The 19,216-nt window shown below is 38.1% G+C and overlaps 1 protein-coding gene across 1 annotated transcript in view; it reads right to left on the bottom strand.

Moving 5' to 3' along the window:
* LOC127839535 (uncharacterized) overlaps window positions 1-19,216 on the bottom strand; it is a 101,623-nt gene that overhangs the window by 34,538 nt on the left and 47,869 nt on the right. Inside the window, exons 12-14 of the mRNA XM_052367927.1 lie at window positions 18,774-18,875; window positions 5,271-5,397; window positions 1,254-1,385 (exon numbers count right to left, since the gene is read on the bottom strand). Coding sequence (XP_052223887.1) covers window positions 1,254-1,385; window positions 5,271-5,397; window positions 18,774-18,875 — 361 coding nt within the window. The remainder of the gene's footprint in view (window positions 1-1,253; window positions 1,386-5,270; window positions 5,398-18,773; window positions 18,876-19,216) is intronic.

Consider the following 19,216-nt stretch of genomic DNA (forward strand, 5'->3'; position numbering starts at 1 on the left):
GTGATTTCTGCAGTGAAAACATTGAAACTATAGAACATCTTTTTTGGGAGTGCAAACACATCCAGCCTATTTGGAATCAATTCATATCTTTTCTTGAACAACATCAACTAAACGTTAAACTATCTCTCTTAAATGTAAGTTTCGGAATTAACTCATTGAAATTAATAGACTGTAATAATATTGTGAATTTTATGGTTATATTAATGAAATATTTTATCTTAAACATGAAGTACAACAAACAAGTACCAAATTTTATGTGTTTTGTCCATAGTCTTAAACTAAAAATTCAAATTGAGAAAGAAATAGCCCTCAGTAATGACACATTACACATCTTTGAACAAAAATGGAATCGGATTAAATTCTCATAATGTTTTGTCCACTTATATACATTTCACTCTAATGTTAGTCTATCTCTCTAAAATATTTTTTTTTTTATTCTTATTTTTTCAGTCAGACAAGATCATTGGGAATATACAACAAAACACACAAGTCAAGTATCTTTTCTTTCAACTTTATACAATTCATCATATTTCATAACTATTCCTCTGTTGTTCTTTTCTTTTCTCTCAAAAAAAATAAATATATATTAGCATATCTTGTATAACATGTCTGAACTATATTGCTTTGTACAATCCCCATGTTGTATGATCATATACATGTTTACATTGTATGTGTGATATTGAATAAAAAAAAAAAAGGTTTCCTTGCAAGCTACTTATACAAAAAAAAGAATGCATTAACTCCAAACTTAAGTTATTGACTTGAAACTGTATATCTTTGCTGATAATAGTTTCATTGACCTTGATCCGAATAACCCCAAAGCAAACCAAGCTAAGGCTTGATTCAAACTAAAGTTATTGACTAAAAAAAAACTACCAGAAAACAGACAACATTAATTTGGCACAGTTGGAATAGTTCAATGGCTATTATTTCATGAAGTGTGTCATGCAATTTGGCTGTTTAGTGAGCTTGGTTGATATAATAATATGACCCCAAACATTACTACTTAGTTTCAAAGTAAATTTGGCTATGTTTTATATTTCAATGGTAATAATTATGTTGTGCTTGATACAATATGGCTCGTTATCAAATTTGCCGAGATATTATGCCCATAAACAACATAACCTAATTTCATTATGATCGGATTTAAACAGTTTGAGTTATTGAGCATACATCGTTCTCCACAGGCATTGCCACAATATGCCCACACATTTGTTAAACCAGGATAGACAGCAGAAACACAAACCACTCACGTTTTATATCCAGATGTCGATGGCCACCTTCATGAAGATATTGTAAGCCGCTCATCAGTTGCCTGAACAACGTCAAGATAGTGGAATGTTGCAGTTTTGGATACAGCTTCATGTAATCACACAGATTCATGCCTGTAAATAAAGATCACATGCATTGTTTTTAAGTTATACTAACAGTAGATCATACATCACTTTCTACCTTTCAAAACATAAGTAAATCGATTATGAGTATTAAATGTCTATGATATAAAATTTACATCTGGCTATACGGGCATGACTAAAATGTGTCCTATAATGATTGATAAATACTGATTGGGAAATAAAAAAATATATTATTGCAAATTCACACAAAAAGTCATTTGCATTGATCCCAGGGTCATGATTCTAACAATCTTTGTAGAGTAATACGATCTGATGTCATATACCAAATATTTAAGCTATTTGCTTTGTACTTAGATTTTTTATAGGAATTTTGGATTCACTGGCGTGGCAGTTTTTGACATCATGGGCATAATTTGAAAACAATTTGTAAGACCACCACCTTATGATATTACATGCCAAATACCAAACCTCTATTTTAGCCTTGTTGTTCAAGAGAAGATTATTGAAATGTTAACTATATACACATAAGATTAACAATTAACCCCTAGCTAAGGGCCATTTCGACCCCTTGGGATTGATTTAAACTAACTGCAATATGATGTTACACACCAAACATTTAACCCTTAACACTTGCCGTTTAAGAAAAAGAGCTTTTTATGCCCCTGGATCCAATGATCGCAGGTATATTGTTTTTGGCCTGCGTGTCTGTCCTTGTCTGTCTGTCTGCCAGTGTATGTGTCACAAACTTTAACCTTGGTCATAACTTTTGCAATATTGAAGATAGCAACTTGATATTTGGCATGCATGTGTATATCATGAAGCTGCACATTTTGAGTGGTGAAAGGCCACGGTCATCCTTCAAGGTCAAAGGTCAAATATATGGCTTCAAAGCGGCGCAGTAGGGGGCAGTGTGTTTCACAAACACAGCTCTTGTTTTAAGTTACATGTACTTACTTAATGTCATTATTATGATACATATGTCTCCTGGGGCATGGCCAGTTGAACTAAAAGGAATGATATGAAATAATCTAGTCCCGAACCACAACAAATATTGCATACCAAATACCAAACCTCTTGGTTTCAGATATGTTTTTTGTTTTCACTATACACATTTATACAAAACAATTAATCCACAGGGAGGTGCCAAGTTTGGCTCCAGAAGAATGATTTCAACAGACTTAGTAGATTACAACCATGAGATATTACACAACGAATATTAAATCGTGATCTTTCTGCCATGAAAAACACACAGCATATCATCACAAACACACATCATACCATGACAAACACACAGCATACCATCATAAACATACAGCATACCATGACAAACACACAGCATACCATCATAAACATACAGCATACCATGACAAACACACAGCATACCATGACAAACACATAGCATTTCATGACAAACACACATCATACCATGACAAACACACAGCATACCATGACAAACACACAGCATACCATCATAAACATACAGCATACCATAACAAACACACAGCATACAATGGCAAACACACAGCATACCATGACAAACACATACCATACCATCATAAACATACAACATACCATGACAACACACAGCATACCATGACAAACACACAGCATACCATGACAAAAACACAGCATACCGTGAAAAACTCACAGCATACCATCATTAACATACAGGATACCATGACAAACACACAGCCTACCATGACGAACACACAGCATACAATGACAAACACACAGCATACCATGACAAACACCCGGTATACCATCATAAACATACAGCATACCATGACTGACAAACACACAGCATTTCATAAAAAACACACAGCATACCATGACAAACACACAGCATACCATGACAAACACACAGCATACCATCACAAATATACAGCATACCATGACCAACAATCAGCATACAATGACAAACACACAGCATACCATGACAAACACCTATTTTGTGGTAAAAACTCGCCCATAGAAAAAAAAGAAAAGAAAAAAAAAACAAACGCAAAACCCTTAACGCTGTACATTTATTGTGTGTTCTAGGCTAATCGATACAGCTGTAGACAGGAAATATTATGTTTCGCGCACCTGCATGATTTGTAACTCTAAACTGTTTCCGGATAATAAAATGTCACACAATGCTAAGTCATACTGAAAAAAAGCTTACGAAAAAAGAACATTTCGTCCTGCAAAATAAATAGATTTTTTTTTCAACATTCTGCGTTAGATAGTATTAATAAAAACCAAACAAACAGTCACACACAGGCATCGGCGACCACGTCATCAAAAAACAATTCGATGGAAATTGAAGATGAACAATGGTCTGTGTAAAATCATGAAACAGAATGTCACACACATGCATCGGCGACCGCGTCATCAGAGTCATGTTCTTATCCAACAGTTCATATTTAAAAAAACATTCGCTGACTAAAAACACTAGTTAAGAGATGAGAGAAGAAAATGTGTCAGTTCAATGATTATTTAAGCACTGATAATGGTAACTTGCCATAAATAAAGGACCATGTATGTGTGTAAAATAGAAGAGAAATACAGCTGGAACAACAGAAGTTTCACCTTTTTATTATAAATGTGTATTGACATTCATTTTATAATACATCATTACAGTTTAGTCTAATATGAATGTCAAATATACTAAATGATAAAAAAAGCAATGAATATAGTGCAAACATGTACAAAAAATGAAGTAATGAAAGACTAAGTAAAAACAAAAAAGGTAATCTGCCGAAAATTCCCCCTCATGAGGGATGTGGGTGGCTTCCCCTGGCAGCAAGAGAGGGCCCTGAGCATACCATCACATACACATAGCAAATTCGCCTTGGCATAATTGACAAGGTGTCCGCCTATGAATCTGTAGGTCACAATTTGATCCCCACTTGGGGAGCATTCTCTAGATCTTCCCAAAAAGAACCAAGTATTGTTTTTAGGCCCAGGAAACGGTCTCGAGAGAATTTCTATCAGCCTGAGGCTTTTGATGCAATCGAGCTAAAAGTAAATAGGTTTAAACAAAACACATAGCATACCATGACAAACACATAGCATACCATTACAAACACACAATATACCATGACAAACACACATCATACCATCACAAACACACAACATATCATCACAAACACACAACATACCATGACAAACACACATCATACCATCACAATCACACATCGTACCATCATAAACACACAGCATACTATAACAATCACACATCATACCATCACAAACACACATCATACTGTAACAATCACACATCATACCATCACAAACACACAGCATACTATAACAATCACACATCATACCATCACAAACGCACATCATACTATAACAATCACACATCATACCATCACAAACACACATCATACCATCACAAACACACATCATACTATAACAATCACACATCATACCATCACAAACACACAGCATACTATGGTAATCACACAGCATACCATCACAAACACACAGCATACTATGGCAATCACACAGCATACCATCACAAACACACAGCATACTATGGCAATCACACAGCATATTATTATATTCACATGATTTAAAAACACAGTATTTCAATGAGACAACAGATATATCAATAGTCAACAGGAGACAGATGAGGCGTTCCATTATAACAAAACAACTTGTATTTAATGCTTTTCCACAGTTTATTACATTTTAAAAGAGTTAATTGGGAGAATTTGCTAGAATAATAACAGAAAGACGTTATTTCACAGTTAAACAGCCAAATATATTAATAATTTTCACTCCACAAAAAAGCAATAAATAAATAGGCAGGGGTAGAATCTGCAATCCTTAGAGATTTTATGGGATTTTTTTATCAAGGGCTCTAACAACTGAGCAAGCTTGTCCTGTTTTCCTCCAAGCAATTAAAAACTAGTCTGCACTTCTTACCGCCATTTTCCATTAGTAGGTCAACATGTTCAGGTGTTGCGACAACTCCATAGAGTTTGATGATGCTAGAATGTTTGATGTTGCAAAGTATGATCACCTCATTCTTGGAAAACTCCTGCCTTTGTATCTAAAACCAGAAAAATACATGAAGCATTATGGGAATTAAGTTACGATTTGGTGTAATAGTTTTATGGTTTGTATTTTTAATTTCAGTTTAAAACAAAAACATAATGTATAATCTCTTCAAATTTAGATTCAACAAGAGATGTGTCTGTCAGAAACACAATGCCCCCTACTGCACCGCATTGAAGCCATATAATTGACCTTTGACCTTGAAGGATGACCTTGACCTTTCACCACTCAAAATGTGCAGCTCCATGAGATACACATGCATGCCAAATATCAAGTTGCTACCTTCAATATTGCAAAAGTTATGGCCAATGTTAAAGTTTTTGGATGGACGGACAGACTGACGGACAGTTCAACTGCTATATGCCACCCTACCGGGGGCATAAAAATATGCCCTGTGGTAAAGGCGTCATATTGTTTAGCACATTCGAAGTTACACGTTGACCTTTGATTGAGTTTGTTTTAGACATGGGTTTCGTTTGAGATCAATTCTGGGGTAAAGAAGGTTGGCTAGCCCTAAAACAGGTTTAAACTTACAAACAACCATTTCAAGGTGGTGATCCGTCTTTAAATCATTTTATGTTTATGGACGGTGTTCTATTATAAAAGTAGTGGATAAAAACAAGACTTTCTCTTCAAATATATTTTGGAGTTTTGTAGTTTGCTAAAGTTGACCTTCAACCTAGGGACTTGGTGATAATGTAGGCCACTCAGTATGCTTGTAACTACTGCAAAGTTATTTCAAAATCGTTAATTTACTTAAGTCTATGTTTTAATCTTTCACCTTAGTTTGTGACCTTGACCTTAGACATAGTGACCTGATTTTTGTGACTGACACTCTCTCATCATGCTTTTGCCAAGTTATTTGAAAATCTATTCATGCCAGTCAAAGTAATGATCTGGGCCAAGTCTTAAGGCTTATATTTCTTGAATTTGACCTTTAATCTTGAATTGTGCCCTTCCCTAGCGACCTACTTTTGCGTGTGACACTATGTCTCCTCTGTAAGTTGAAGTAATTCAACTGCGAAAGTTTGAGCAAGACCCAGTGGTTTAAGAATTTAAAAACACGTTTTTTTAACTGTATATTAAATAGTGGATAAACAGACAAAGGGCCATAACTCTGCCAAAACTCATTGCAGCAGAAAATCCTTTTGTACCAATCATCTACATATTATCTACACATATGACCGACAGACAAGTGCAAATCTATATGACTACCTCTCCGTGGGGATATAACAATACTTTGAGCAACTTTCATTAAATTGGACAAAAAATGTGACTTCTGAGCGTAAAAAAAGTTTTACAAAAGCCGTTTAAGGAAAACTGCTCACCCCCTGGTGGCAATTTTCTCAACGGACCGAAAACATTTAGTTACTCAGTAGGAATATCATTTTACCAAATGTTCTGAACATGTTCCTTGAAGATTTAAATATAATTGTGACTTCACTGTGTTCACACATTTGAACTAAAGCCATACAAGAAATACTGGCCAACACCTGTGACAACAATGTATCTTTAACGGACTGTAACCATTTTAGAACTTTGCTGAAATATAACAAGAACAAATGTTCTAAGCAAGTTTCATGAGGAATGGGATATCGACACAAACTAGGCCTGTTTAAGGGTCTGGGTTACATTTATCAAGTTTTTTTGCTAATTTTTTGACAAAGTTTATTTGGCCTATTTTTTATAATTCAAGTGCAATTATTACGAAGTGCGTCATATGGTCTGGCTGGTTATGGAAGTTGCCTGAGATGGTATCCCCCCAAAAAATTATCACCAAGTTTCATGATGATTTGATTTAAACTGCTTGAGTTAGAGAGCAGACGAGTTTAATATAACCTTTTTATAATTCAATGGTAATATTCAGAAGTGCATCATGCGATCTGGGTAGTCATCAAATTTGGCCAAGATATTATGCCCACTAACATTATCACCAAGTTTCATAATGATTAGATTTAAACTGCTTGATTTAGACAGCTGACAAAATTTATGTGACAACTTTTAAAATTTAATAATCCTTCAAGCAATCTGGCTGTTTTTCAAATTTGGCATTGATATTATGCCCACAAACATTATTATCAAGTTTCATAATGATCCAATTAAAAATTGTTTTAGCAGCAATAATTCTCCTGGACGCTGACCAAAGGCTGCACGCCGCCCCCCATCAGTCATAGGTGTTCCTATTTTACGCTATGTTTTGCAAAACAAAATGGCCCTTCGGCACTCACCTGAGACCCTAAAGAACTATTGTGACCAGGTGGAGTTCAATATAATGAAAGAAATGTATGCAACATATTTAATTGTTCGGCCCATTTTTTTTAACTCGGCTGAGATATCATTAGAACAAAAGTTCCGACCAAGGTTCATGAAGATTTGAAAAAGAAAGTTACAGCTAGAGTATAATGAGTTTTTTTTAATTTGACCTAGTGACCTATTTTTGGGCGCACATGACCCAGTTTTGACGCAGCCCATATATCACATATGTTCCTACAAAGTTTCATGAAAATTGGCCAATAAATGTGGCCATTAGAGCATTAACAAGGTTTCACTATAGACACATAAGGGAAACTGCACCGCCCCATTGCAGCCATGTTTTTAAAAAAACTGAAAACATTTTAGAAATTCAGCCAAGATAAAATTGGAGCAAAAGTAATGATTTCACCAAAGTTTTATAGAGATTGGACTGTAAATTCACTTCTAGAGTGTTAACAAGGTTTCACTTCAGCCATAATAGAAAACTGCCCAGCCCTCTGGCAGCCATGTTTTTCAATGTACCGGAACCATGTTCGAACTCAGCCAAGATAACATTGCGTGCACGCGTGCATGAACAGGGTTTTAAAATACAGTCAAAAAGATAGAAAAAACACACCATTTTAATGAAAAAGGCACACAAAGCTTTGTATACTAAACATATAAACAGAATTTTACAAAAACAAATTTTAAAGTAAAATGCATTTTTATCATTAAATACTTACCTGCTATCTCTTAGCTATCTCTTAGCTACTACCATTCCAAGGGGGTTAACTCATTCCGAAATTTAATCAAGCTGGGAACCGGCCACCTCTATACTGAAATTATAGACTTGGCTAAACATTGTGCAATTCAACCCAGGCAAAAACCATAAACAAGTCCTCAATATTCTTTCAATATATATACAAAAATATTATTCCAATAGCGGGGTCTGAGATGGGACTCACCGATAGCAGGTAAGTATTTAATAATTAAAATGAATTTTACTTTAAAAATTTGTTTTAATGTCATAAATACGTTACCTGCTATCTCTTAGCTAATTCTGCAGCTGCGGCGGGAAGGTTCGTATGTATTTTCCCAACACAGTATAACCCATATACAGGGTAATTAGCTAATGGTAGCAAAACCCAAAACAAGGGTTATCAGCTTATCTTCATAAGATGGGTATTAATGGTGACTTCTCGGACAGAGTAAGCATGTCTATGTCGTAAAAGACGCTACCGTTTGTGAAATCACAACGAGACAAAACATATACACATTGTATTGTTGGCACTTCAGAGAACGAAAATAAACAGATGAAAAGGGTGGTTGGATTCCTCCAGAAAACAACTTGGAGCACTTCAGAAAGTGGGGTGTGATTAATATACGCCCACGAAACAGACACACCTCTTTATTCACGCGGTCAGATCCTAAAAAGGAATGAATCCTTAAATTAGAAATAACAGTAAACCTTCTTAGTCGATGTTAACCACAAGGAATAGAAGCCGCAGACACATCTCCCCCTCCTCTTTTTAGGGAAATGAAGAGTCTATTGCGAGAACCTCGATTGGACTAACACTGCTGAGAAAGAACTGCAAGGCCCCGAATGACCAGAGAAGTCTATGTTCATCTTCATGTCTACCAGTTTTAGAAAAACTTGGGAACTTGAAGATTTTTAGGAAGCCATTTAGGGGAGTTGAAATTAAGAAAGGAATCCTTGATGACACAACAAAGTGAAGACGCCATTTAATCAACTGAAAATATTCGTATTCAACAGAAAAAGCATGAATTTCACTTCTCCGTATGGCTGAAGCCATAATAAGAAGGAAACCAGTCTTTAAATTATTTTGGATCTGTTACTAAGCCTGATGAAGAGGTTTATATGAAGTCTAGTAAGCGACCAAATAACACAAGCCAAATCCCCTTAAGAGGTAAAGGAACGAAATACATAGTGTTGAATTTCCATGGCTTGGACCAGTTCCGAAATAGCTAAGTCAGCACAGACATGTGATGACTTACGAAAGCCAAGCTATGCGAGAGCATAGTCTGTATCCTTTGATGGAGAGATAAACAAATTTCTTATCATCAAAGAAAAAGATGAGACAACCTCTATGCATCTAGCAGAGCGAAGAGGTAATCAATATGCCCTCAAATACCAGTCAGAAAAGAATTCCTAGAGAACTTCATAGACAGTTCTGGTGGAATTATCCTTGCACAAGTAACAAGGGTTGAAGCTCTAACAAAAACGTTCTTCTGTAGAGATAACCAAATAATGGACAGTTTGGATCCGTATAAAATATGTCTCTCTGAGATAGGATATTTGACCTATGAAGAAGTTTCCTGGAAACATTTTACAGGAGACTGAAAAGGTCGTTGAACTATAATCACATGGGTCACCAAGTAGCGATCAGGAGGATATGGCAAAAAACTCACCCTGATATTCCAAGAAGAATAGAATGGATGCGATATAAGCGTAAGCATCCATTTGGTCTCAAGCGGAAGAATGTGTTACAATCGCACACGCTTCTGGATCATAAACTGGACTCACATACAGAGGAACTATGTGATTGTCTCTGGTCGCATACAGATCGACCAATGGAAAACCAAACGTAAGAAAGTTCTGGTATACCACTTCCTGAATAAGTGTCTAATGCGACAGAAAGAACTGCAAGGCAAAACGTCCAACAGGGCGTTGAGACAACCTGGTATCTTTAAGGCGATAGAGAAAAATTGATGTTCTTGCAAAGAACGAATTAGTTCCTGGTTTCCAGATACAAGGAGTGATAATCTGTTCACCTCTGTGTCTGGATGTAAACCACGACTGATGTGTTGTTAGTTGACATCATCATACAGGAGTCGTGAAGATGTGTTGTAAATGAAAAACAGCTAAAAAGAATGCTCGCTTTTCAAGATGTTGATGTGCAGGTGATATTAATAAGGATACCACATACTTGAGAATATCAGTATAAGTGGTTCCAGGTGATCGTCCCCAACCTTCCCTGCTCGCATCTGTATAAGATGTAAGGAAGGTTGTGGTAGAAGAAGCTATACTCCTGCCAAGATAATCTTCTAGTCTAGGCACCACTGAATAGTGGGAAGTAAGGACACAAAGATGGAAATCTTTTTGTATTGAGTATTGAGATCAATTCCAACAAACTTAAAAACAAGGGCTGTTTGTAAAACATGCATGCCCCCCATATGGGCTGTCAGTTGTAGTGGCAGCCATTGTGTGAATACGTTTTATGTCACTGTGACCTTGACCTTTGACCTTTGACCTAATGTAAGTTATCATCCGGAAACCATTGTACTATTTCGAGTCACTGTGACCTTGACCTTTGACCTAGTGACCTGAAAATCAATAGGGTTCATCTGCCAGTCATGATCATGGGGGAGTGACAGGGGTGTATAATGTGGGATGTGGTAATTAATTAGATATTTACAAAAAAAAAAAAATTGGGGGGGGGCCGGGTGGGGGGGGATAGGGGGGGTAGGGGGGGGGTAGGGGGGAGTGAGAGGTGGGTATAATGTGGGGTGTGGTAATTTATAAGGTGTTTAAAAAAATATATATTATTTTTTTTTGGGGGGCCGGGGGGGTAGCCGGGGGGTAGGGGGGGTGGGGGTGAGAGGGGGGTATAATGTGGGGTGTGGTAATTTATTAGATGTTTAAAAAAAAAATTATTTTTTTTTTGGGGGGGAGGTGGGGGGGTGAGGGGGGAGTGAGAGGGGGTGGTATAATGTGGTGTGTAGTAATTTATTGAATGTTTAAAAAAAAAAAAAATTTTTGGGGGGGGGGGGTCGGGGGGTAGTGGGGGTGGGGGGGGGTTAGGGGGGTGTGGGGGGTGAGAGGGGGGTATAATGTTGGGTGTGGTAATTTATAAGATGTTTAAAAAAAATATTATTTTTTTTTGGCGGGGGTTGGGGGATGAGAGGGGTGGGTATAAATGTGGGGTGTGATGGTAATTTATAAGCTGTTTAAAAAATTTTTTTTTTTTTTCTGGGGAGGGGTGGGGGAAGGTAGGGGGGGGTAGTGATAGGGGTTATAATGGGGGTGTTGTATTTAAAAGATGTTTTTAAAAAAAAAATATAAACAAATTTTGGGGGTTGGGGGGGTAGGGGAGGTTTAGTGTGGGGAGTGAGAGGGGGTAAATGTGGTGTGGGGTAATTTATAAGATGTTTTTTAAAAAAAAATTGTGGGTGGTGGAGGGGATGGGGGGGGGGTAGGGGTAGGGGTTGGGGGGTGAGAGGGGGTTGGATAATGTGGGGTGTGGTAAGTTATTAGATGTTTTAAAACAAAATTGGGGGTGGGTGAGGTTGGGTGGGGAAGGATTCTGGTAGGGGCGTGGTGTAGTGTTTGAGTGGAATCCATTGTGGTATTCAGGTAAGTGATGTTTTGTCAAAGTAATAATAAAATGTGATCATAAAAAAAATAACAAATGATCTCACACTGACATGAACAAATATCCTATATTTATTAAACATGAAATTTAAACTTATTGCATTTGTTTCCCCTGTATATAAGAAAGATATAATAGTGTATTACCTCCCCTGTCCTGCTTATATTTATATTAATCAACAAAATTAAACATTAACACAATATTTAATATACAAAATATACAAAAAATCTCATATTCTGATAATATTTTTACTGATCCACTTTATATTACTCAAAGGATGATGTTTCATTGGACTGATAATTATAGATTTAGGATTACAGACCAGTTGCTTCAGTTATATTGTTCAGAGTTCGCCCTGTTGGCCGCGCATGCGTTCTTGAGTTATCATCCAAAAACCATTTTACTATTTCGGGTCAACGTGACCTTGACCTTTGACCAAGTGACCTCAAAATCATAGGGGTCATCTGCGAGTCATGATCAATGTACCTATGAAGTTTCATGATCCTCTATGCATCTAGCAGAGTGAAGAGGTAAAGGGGGTGGGGGGGTAGGGGGGGGGGGGTGAGAGGGGGTATAATGTTAGGTGTGGTAATTTATAAGATGTTTTTAAAAAAATATTTTTTTTGGGGGGAAGGGGGTGGGGGGGGGGGGGGTGGGGGTAGGGTGAGAGGGGGGTATAATGTGGGGTGTGGTAATTTATAATATGTTTAAAAAAAAATGCTGTTTTTTTTTTTTTGGGGGGTGGGGGGTGGGGGGGTAGGGGGGAGTGAATGGGGGGTATAATGTGGGGTGTGGTAATTATAAGATGTTTAAAACAAAAAAATTGGGGGTGGGGGGGTGGGGGGGTAGGGGGGGTAGTGGGGAGTGAGAGGGGGGTATAATGTGGGGTGTGGTAATTTATAACATGTTTAAAAAAAATTGGGGGGGTGGGGGGATGGGGGGTAGGAGGGTGGGGGGTGAGAGGGGGTATAATGTGGGGTGTGGTAATTTACTAGATGATGTTTAACAAAAATTGGGGGGGTGAGGTTGGGGGGGGGGAGGAGGGATTCTGGTAGGGGCGTGGGGTAGTGTTTGGGTGGAATCCTTTGTGGTATTCAGGTAAGTGATGTTTTGTCAAAGTAATAATAAAATGTGATCATAAAAAATAACAAATGATCTCACACTGACATGAACAAATATCCTATATTTATTAAACATGAAATTTAAACTTATTGCATTTGTTTCCCCTGTATATAAGAAAGATATAATAGTGTATTACCTCCCCTGTCCTGCTTATATTTATATTAATCAACAAAATTAAACATTAACACAATATTTAATATACAAAATATACAAAAAATCTCATATTCTGATAATATTTTTACTGATCCACTTTATATTACTCAAAGGATGATGTTTCATTGGACTGATAATTATAGATTTAGGATTACAGAACAGTTGCTTCAGTTATATTGTTCAGAGTTCGCCCTGTTGGCCGCGCATGCGTTCTTGAGTTATCCAAAAACCATTTTACTATTTCGGGTCACCGTGACCTTGACCTTTGACCTAGTGACCTCAAAATCAATAGGGGTCATCTGCGAGTCATGATCAATGTACCTTTGAAGTTTCATGATCCTAGGCCCAAGCGTTCTTGAGTTATCATCCGGAAACCACCTGGTGGACGGACCGACCGACCGACAGACCAACATGAGCAAAGCAATATACCCCCTCTTCTTCGAAGGGGGGCATAATAAAGCTGAAACGGATGTAAGAAAAGATGTCCCAGCAGAAAGACAGGTAACTGGAGCAGTAAATAACCAACCGGTGGCCAGAACCATAAGTCAAAGATGGGTAAGGAAGAAATCACGAAAAGCCGAACTTTTCCACTCCCATCAGACTTGAAAATTGGTGGATGAGAAAAGTGTTGAACACTTTTAAGACTATGACCTATCTACAGTATCCTCTTTCTTGAACCAATAAAAGGCTACTTTAAAATCCTGGAGAATAAAGGTCGCGAAGTCATCGATTTGCGAAGTACAGAAGTATGACTGAAAGTGGTACCTCGGCATCAGAGGTGTGGTGGCAGAAAAGGTGAAAACCCTAGGAATAACCTTAGGGAGGTCCACCCTTGCCGGTAGAAAGCTTGGAAGTCTTCAAATCTGGCTTGGTTAAGCTAGTGTTTTTCTCAGGCCATTTTAGCGTGGCGAAAAGCCACGCCGCCCTCACGGATAGCCACTCTGCCCTTTTCAAAGGCAAATTTCGCCACGCGCCCTTATCGATAACATCTTTATTGCCTTATGACCTAACTTGGTCCGCAAAATCAGCGTCCTTGATTGTCAGTGACGCTCCGACTGTGCTTGATTTACTCGAGAGACGTCAACGTCTAATCGACTATATTAATTGAGCAGATTTAATCTATTACAGTGCTCGATTTATAGGTAGACTGCTCCAAAGCTGTGAATTAGTCATGCGTGAATAACCCCGTGTCAGTATCAATCGATATACCAGAGGCTTTGTTATACCAAGCGCACTTTTCGTTCGGCAATGTGTACTCCTCCACACTAAAATCGTTACTTCGGAGACTTTTGATGAAAAACTTGATGTTATTCTCGTGGCAATTGTGCATTACATGCATTATTCAGTTATATCAAAACATATATTTTTACGCATAATTACATTTAAAAACACAAACAAATTTTTTCTTTATCGCTTTTGTCTTTAAGATAATTAGATCTAATTATTGAAATAATTACTGAGACGTATACTAATTTAACAAAATGCTAATCGCTTATACAATTTAACGTTGCTATGCGCACCTGTCGCTTACATCATTTGACATTTTAACAACATGGCGGACTATACAGAATTAAATTGTGACTCGGCAAAAATGGCAAATAACGTCGTAAACGATCGAATTAACGATGGAGATTATACATTAAGAAGGAATTAATGAAATGTCTGTGATAATCAACGATGCATAAAAATGTTTTAGATAGCAACAACATTATTTATTTATTTGTAATCTACTCGGTGGATGTATGTCACGGAAACGAGTGTTTGCATATTGCTAGCGATCAATTTACTCGCAGCGTTATTTTAAACATCTGGCAAGATTATTGTTAGAAAATGGGATAAGACAAACATGGTTTCATTTATATGTTAGTGGATCTGTGTATAATCAGATTCATGTGCATATATTGCTTTATTATGTTTGTCGTGCTGTACAGTTTATTGAAACAGCATGGAACTTAAATGTACATTGCAAGGTAAATATATTAATAAAAATCATAGTAAGTTAAATACATCAATTACCATTAAATATGCTTGTTTATATGTTATTTTTTCCACAACTGCTTCTGATGCGATATCATGTTTCCCCGTAATTCAGGTATTCAAGGAACGTTTTTGCCCTTTTTTGCCTAAACTGCGCGCTAAAATGCCCTTTTTGAAAGTAATGCGCCATGCCCCTTTGCCCTTTGCTTAAAGCCCTTTATTTCAAGAATCTTAACCAGACGAATTCCGATAGGAATACGACCAGTTATAGGAAGACGGCCTTTTAGGGCCAAAAGTGTAATAGAAGAAGAACTTTAAAAGGGAAAAGTTGTTCTTTCAAATAAACTTGTCTCCAACAAGGGAATCTTAAAAACCAAAAGAGAGGTTGAGGTCCCTCCAGAACCTTAGCATCTAATATCTGAGTTTGATAGCTCCAAAGCCATATACAACGCTGTGGCCGCCATGCAGTCAAGCTGGTAGGCAATCCTATGTATCAGCCCTCTCTCAGTTGCCAAATCTCGAACATGGAGTAAATAACTGAGATAGTAGTAGAAACAACTGGCATACGAAGCGAAAGTATGATAATGTCAGAAATCTGAACCGGCAGTTTGAAAAATCCAAATTGTTTGTCGGGTCAGGTACAAGAGACTTGAAGCTTTTAACGCTATCAAGCGGTTTAGGCTAAGTCAGGTCCTAAGAGACTTTCAATAACGATGGAGCTGGATTATTGTTGATTCCAGTAACTTGAAAACATGCACCGTCGTAGAAGCAAAAGAAAAGCAGAAGTCGACACGAAACGTCGTCTTGCTAATCCTGCTAGGGTCACGTACACGGCCCACCTGTTCCGTGACAGTGTCTGCAAAGTATGTAGCCTACAGGTAATCAGCTATTGGATAGTTCATTATCCAGCACCAGAATGGATCAGCTGGGGATGAAAGTAAACCATAGACCAAGTCAGCGTAGATGACTTGGAAACCAACGGTCGCCAGTAGAACATCAGTATTAAAAGGCACAAATTGTCATCGAGACTGTTGAATCCAAAAAGTATTGGATTCGATGGAGTCATAACCAGGGGTATACAGCTAGGTAATGAAGAAGATACCCGTGGGGCTACATAATGTGACCGATGAAAACACAGGGTAATACCTGGTGATTGGTAATTGGTGACCGAACCGGACCGGTCAGTGACCGGTGACAGTTGCCAGGTGAACGGACCAGTCATAATATGACCGGAGACGTTACCAGTTAAAGACTGAAATATGGTGGAATCCATATGGTCTGACATCAATGCCGAGAACTTCTCGGAAAAGAAGAGTGTGCCAAATGTCCAATCCGATGGCGATGAGACATCATTAAAGCAGATGACGATGAGTCATTAAATGACGCAGAAGAGAAGGAAGAATAGTCCGATGATGATGCACGACTTCTTGCTCTGACCCGTGACCGGCGATATGACCGGTGACCGGATCGGTCATAATATGACTGCGTCGGAATGGAAATATCTGGTGAAGAAGAGTGACCATCAACGAAGTCATCGAACTGATAATGTTAACCGGAAAACAACGGAAGATTATCAGTATTGATAGGCACAAAGTGTCCAAAATAATTCTGAATCTATAATGTATTAGGATTCAATAGTATAGCAGCAGGGGGCACACGACTAGCCAAAGAGCGAAGTATGGCGGGTGCCATATGGTCAGACGTCGATCGATGCAGAGCCAAAGCTCCATGAGCAACGTCCTCGGGCAAAGACCGACGTATGGCGGGCGCCATATGATCTGACGTCGACCGACTGACAGCATTAGCCTGTTTCGGTCAACGTCTTGCCCGGATGGCCAAAGACCGATGAATGGCGGGAGCCTTATGGTCTGACGTCGACCGACTGCCAGCATTAAGCCCGTTTCGGTCAACGTCTTGGCCAATGTCCGTGTAAAAAGCATCTTCTCAACTCTTTTGTCTGCGACCATCATGTAGTCGATATATGAAAAACAAGAGCAAAACACATTCAACAAGCAAATTCATTGAATTGATATCCCCCGCCAATATACTTCTGGACACAAAAGTTTTCTGGACGGATGGACAACGCCAACGTGCATCATCATCCTTTTATCCATATATATACTCATACCAAGTTTGAATGAAATCCGTCAAAGCACTTCCAAGATATGGCTCCGGACACACAAAAAAGTATTTTCAAGATACAAAGGGCCATAACTCCTTTATTATCCAATGGTGTACAATGCCATTTGGCGTCATCATCTTCTTATCCATATATATACTCATACCAAGTTTCAAAGAAATCCACAAAAGCACTTCCAAGATATGGCTCCGGACACAAAAAAGCCTTTTTTAAAGATACAAAGGGCCATAACTCTGTTATTAACAGATGGTGAACAATGCCATTTGGCATGCATCATCCTCTTATCCATATATATACTCATACCAAGTTTCAATGAAATCCGCCAAAGCACTTCCAAGATATGGCTCCGGACACAAAAGTGCTGGACGGACGGATGGAAGGACGGACGGACGGACGGACGGACCACGCCAAAACAAAATCATTCCGCCTATGGCGGGGGATAACAATAAACTGGTCATAGACCAGATTGCCATACGGCACATTAAATCATTATTTGCTCATAATGAAAATAATTAACATTATCTCTGTCATTATTGTAAAAGAGAAAGTCAATTGTACGTAATCTACCACTGCCGTAGAGCATACATTAAACACAAGTTTAATTCAAAACAGATGAAAAATAAAATGACCATCAACTAGATTGCCATATGGAACGTTAAAATCATAATGGCACACAACGGCAAATGATAAACACTCAAGTCAGCGTAGATGACTTGGAAACCAACGGTCGCCAGTAGAACATCGGTATTAAAAGGCACAAATTGTCCTCGAGACTGTTGAATCCATAAAGTATTGGATTCGATGGAGTCATAACCAGGGGTATATAGCTAGGTAATGTAGAAGATACCCGTGGGGCTACATAATGTGACCGATGAAAACACAGGGTAATACCTGGTGATTGGTAATTGGTGACCGAACCGGACCGGTCAGTGACCGGTGACAGTTGCCAGGTGAACGGACCAGTCATAATATGACCGGAGACGTTACCAGTTAAAGACTGAAATATGGTGGAATCCATATGGTCTGACATCAATGCCGAGAACTTGGTCGATCCAGAAAGAATATTGAGGACTGGTTACTGGTTTTTGCCTGGGTTGCATTGCACTATGTTTAACCTTGTCTATAATTTCAGTAAAGGGGTGGCCGGTTCCCAGCTTGATTAAATTTCCGGATGAGTTAACCCCCTTGGAAAGGCAGTATCTAAGAGATAGCTAAGAGATAGCATTTATGACATTAAAATACATTCTGAACATACAACAAACAGTTTTGTTTAAGAAAATCACAAAAGTGATATCCATTCCAAGTTTGATGTCTTATCTCAATTCACATAATAGAGTGTTTCAAGTAGAAACATACCCTTTTCCTTACGATGCTCTTGCCACCAATAAGTGTTATTGATGTGACTAATCCAAATCGACCTTTTGGTCCACTTCTCTGTACTTCCGTTTGACAAATTTGCTAAAATAAAATCATCAAACACGATAAAACGTACATGACACTATTGAAAACGGATAGAGATTAGTGGATGGTCGTTAGCGCGAGGCGTGCAGATTTTGGCCCGGGCAACTCAATTTCAAAAGTTTGCAGTCCGGCTCGGCAATAGTTTTTTAAAGCTTGTAACGATTTCATGCATTTAATCATTGAACAAAATTGGTGACAGTTGATCGATAATAAATTTAATAATATTCATTTTTATATGGAACAATTCCTTACAGGTTCAAACTAGGACATAATGCATTGAAATTGCTGTATGTCAGCAGTGGTGTTGTTCCATGTATATGGTTCTGGGCTTGTTACTC

Source organism: Dreissena polymorpha, chromosome 7 (genome assembly GCF_020536995.1).
Source record: "Dreissena polymorpha isolate Duluth1 chromosome 7, UMN_Dpol_1.0, whole genome shotgun sequence".
In the NCBI taxonomy this organism is placed as follows: domain Eukaryota; kingdom Metazoa; phylum Mollusca; class Bivalvia; order Myida; family Dreissenidae; genus Dreissena; species Dreissena polymorpha.